At 40.1% G+C, this 3,577-nt stretch overlaps 1 protein-coding gene across 1 annotated transcript in view; it reads right to left on the bottom strand.

Annotated features, from left to right (window-relative positions):
- Positions 1 to 588: 588 nt before the first annotated feature.
- LOC131884900 (uncharacterized) overlaps positions 589 to 3,577 on the bottom strand; it is an 8,454-nt gene continuing 5,465 nt past the window's right edge. Inside the window, exons 9-10 of the mRNA XM_059232796.1 lie at positions 869 to 909; positions 589 to 599 (exon numbers count right to left, since the gene is read on the bottom strand). Of these exons, the coding sequence (XP_059088779.1) occupies positions 589 to 599; positions 869 to 909 (52 nt within the window). The remainder of the gene's footprint in view (positions 600 to 868; positions 910 to 3,577) is intronic.

Genomic DNA, 3,577 nt, shown 5'->3' with positions numbered 1-3,577 from the left:
GATGGTTGATTGAATTGATAGCAGTATCCATAGACCACTTGCAGTATACAAGGCCTAGCCACAACAATTACAGGTTTTTTTCATAGATGTCAAAATGGTTATTGAGTACGATATAACTTTTTTAAATGCAATTGCCGTCATTTTGACTTTGAGAAGTTTAGGTCAAATGGCATCCCTGACTCAAATCGCTTGCGGTGGCAAAATTCAAACTCGACGGTTGTATCTCACATTCGTTGCAAAATACCCATCCCAACGTGTCCAAACTACACACAGGTAGGCTTAATAATTAACGGAAGTGATCGAAAACACTAGAAAAAGATGATTTAGAATGATACAAAGAATTATATTTTCTGCCATTTTTGGCCATATTGGCCATTTTCTGCCATGTTTTGCCACTTATTTTGGACCAATTTCTGCCAGGTGGTAAAAAATGGCTTTTGATAATTTATCATCCCTGCCTAGTTCAGAACATCAACGCAAAGAAAATGAAACCGTCTTTCATTTCAGCTCAACGTGCAAATCAATTTCAAATCCGTCCTCTACCAACCAGCATTTAATTTACACATAAGGATGTTTTAGGCATTGGCATTACTTTAAAACTGAAATCAATAACGAGAGAAATGAATCTGGCAACTGCTTGTAATTAAACGGATGAAAATGCAACTTGATTGTTCCTTTTCATTTTAAATATGGTACACCACTCATCATGCATGGTTAATCGGTAACTTTGAATTCAAAACCGGAATAACAACATTGTCAATGATTATGTTGAAAATTATCAAATGCCCAATTTTGTAAGAGCTACAGATATTTCCACCCTATTTATAATTGGAAAGTTAAACATTTGATCAAGAAGGAGAAAGCCTACCTGTTGATGTCACTGCTGCGGACGAAGTAGGGAAATTGAAGCTGTAATACAACGAGAAATGGTGTGTAATTTAAGTCAAAATTATTAGAAAATAAGGCCTCGTATTATCTTTCAGGGCGAGAAAATGGCCAATTAAACGCACCCTTTATTCCACAATGAACAGACCGAGTAACTTATTTCATTTAGCATCTGTGACATATCTAACAAATAATTCCAGCTCAAAGCCAGTCCATTTCTCAACAATCAATGCAAAATTACCCAATGTGTGAGTAGCTCGTAAATGTAGGCTGCGTGGGAGCCGCCGTATTCTTGGTTGAGGTGATGAAGAGGGCGCATTGGGCGTGAGTGAAGCATGGGTCAACAGGAATTCGAGATATTCCTGTTTTGGTTTGTTTTTTCACGGGCTTTTCTAACCGCTACAAGGAATCTAATCCCCAGTACTAAGAAAATGAGAGGTTACAATTCGTCTATTCATTATCTTTCAATCTTTATATGATATTTGGTCTACCAACGAATTTCAGTTGGCAGACCCAGCTAGTCCTTGAATGTAGGGTTGATCTGGAATTCTAGTCAAGGGCTTGTCCCAGTCTGCCTGAAATAGTGCTGCTGGATCAATATCTAACCCTACGAATGTTTGATGGGAGCACATTGAACAATAAAAGAGCCCGAGAAAGAAGAGAGTGGACATTTTTGTTCTAGCTGGCCTGGATTCTCGAGGGCTTGAAGGTGCTCCCAAAACGCAAGTTAAGCCTGTACAGTCACTAGAATTGCCCTAAATCCTGGGTTGGGACAAATCTCATGGATTCTTTTGAAGACGTACAGTATCAGATACCTTTCGTACCTTCTCTGAACACTGTACAGTCCCAACCTTTCTAACCTCTCCCAATATGAGAGCTCTCTCAATCTTGTGATGTTCCTAGTGAAACATCTTTGGACTTGTTAGACCTTTTGAAAACCTGCTGAACTCATTGGAGCCCAAATGGGTGAAGAATATTCAAGATGTGGCTGGACAATCAACTTGTACAGAGTTAGCATCGTGATGCTATCTCTGGACTTAAACGTGCGATATATCAAACCACAAGCACACATTTGAAAAGCTTTACCCACCTTCAACTGGATATGCTCATCGAACTTTCCATTAGTTTGGAGGACTACACCTAAATCTTTCATAGATGAGACCTGCTCAATATCTTTACCTCCATTATCTACGAGTAAAGCATTTAAAGGAGTTGACCCGAAAGTCATTGAGCGGAATTTCATTCCGTTCAGGGCCATATAACTCTCAGTAACCCAAGAATAGATTATTTCTAGGATCTTTGCAAGACTAGTGGAATCTTGACCATTCCTACCAGAACCAATTTTGTATCGTCAGAATAAGAAGAGAGACTGGCAGTAATACTAAGCTTTTGAAGCGGGGCAACTAATATCATAAAAAGGAGGGGCCTTAAGATGGAGCCCTGGGAACACCTGACTTGACATCATGTACGTCACAAAGAGATCCCTCAACCTTAACAATTTGCTTCCTATCCTGAATGAAGCTTCTTATCCAATTGAGAACCTTGCTTTGGATCCCAACGTCATGAAGTCTATTCAACAAATGGCCATGATCTACTTTATCAAAGGCCTTGGCAAAATCAAGATAGACAACATCAACCGACTCACGCCTTTCCAGTCCCTCAATGACTTGGTCTAAATGCTCAATTAGTTGGGTAGCCGTGCTAAAATGTGCTCAGAACCCGTGCTGGCTAGGAGGAAGGACTTCATTGACTTCAAGAATTTCAACAAGTTTGGACTTCATGATCTTTTCAAACACCTTCGCAATATTCGAAGTGAGAGAAATCGGCCTGTAGTTACTGGGGAGCGACTCATTTCCCCCTTTAAAAATTGGAACAACGTGACCTAACTTTAGTGACGATGGAAACTTGCCCTGATCCAAGATGCAACGCATCAAGTATGAGAAAACAGGAGCAAGAACCTGTGAGCATCTCATCAGAAACTGAGATGTCACCCCATCAGGACCAGCAGGACTTGAAAGCCTCAAGCCCTTGATGGCCTCTAAAGCATCTTGATCTGTGACTACAAGACCATCCAAACGCTCAACTTGACTGACCTTGTCAATCTCAACAGACTCATCTTCAGAGCAATGAGCTGTATTTTCTGAACTCAGTGAGTTGAAAACACACTGGAGAACTGATCTCCAAGCATATTGGCCGTAGTCTCTACATTGTTAATGGCTTCCCCATCAACCTCAAAAGCCCCAACAGAGTGTTTCATTTTTCTCTTAGAGTTTGCATAGGAGAAAAATGCCTTCGGATTCGACCTGACCTGAACCACCTTACTCTCAGTTTGTAACGGGTCATAGTCGATGGAGGCCTTAATTTTACCCTGAATTACGTCCAACTTTTTTTGGAGACTACCTGCAATTACTGGATTCGAAGTGCTCTTCAGCCTTTTTGCTAATTTGCGACTGTTTTTGAACAAAGTCTTCCTATATTTTGGAATTTTTGTCCGTGTACCACCTTTCGGAACACATTCAGAGATTGCTAAACTGGAGCAAAATTCCTTAAAACTGAAACTAGTTTTTCAATGGCTGCATCAATAAACGATTCCTGTTTCAGAATTGAAATCAGGTCAAGTTCTTCTAATCTTTCTATAATCAACGGCCAATGTTCATCTTTGAACTTGAACTTAGCCAAACCGACCTTTTTG

The sequence above is a fragment of the Tigriopus californicus genome, chromosome 8, assembly GCF_007210705.1.
Source record: "Tigriopus californicus strain San Diego chromosome 8, Tcal_SD_v2.1, whole genome shotgun sequence".
NCBI lineage: Eukaryota > Metazoa > Arthropoda > Copepoda > Harpacticoida > Harpacticidae > Tigriopus > Tigriopus californicus.
This window is presented reverse-complemented; position numbering and strand designations above follow the sequence as displayed.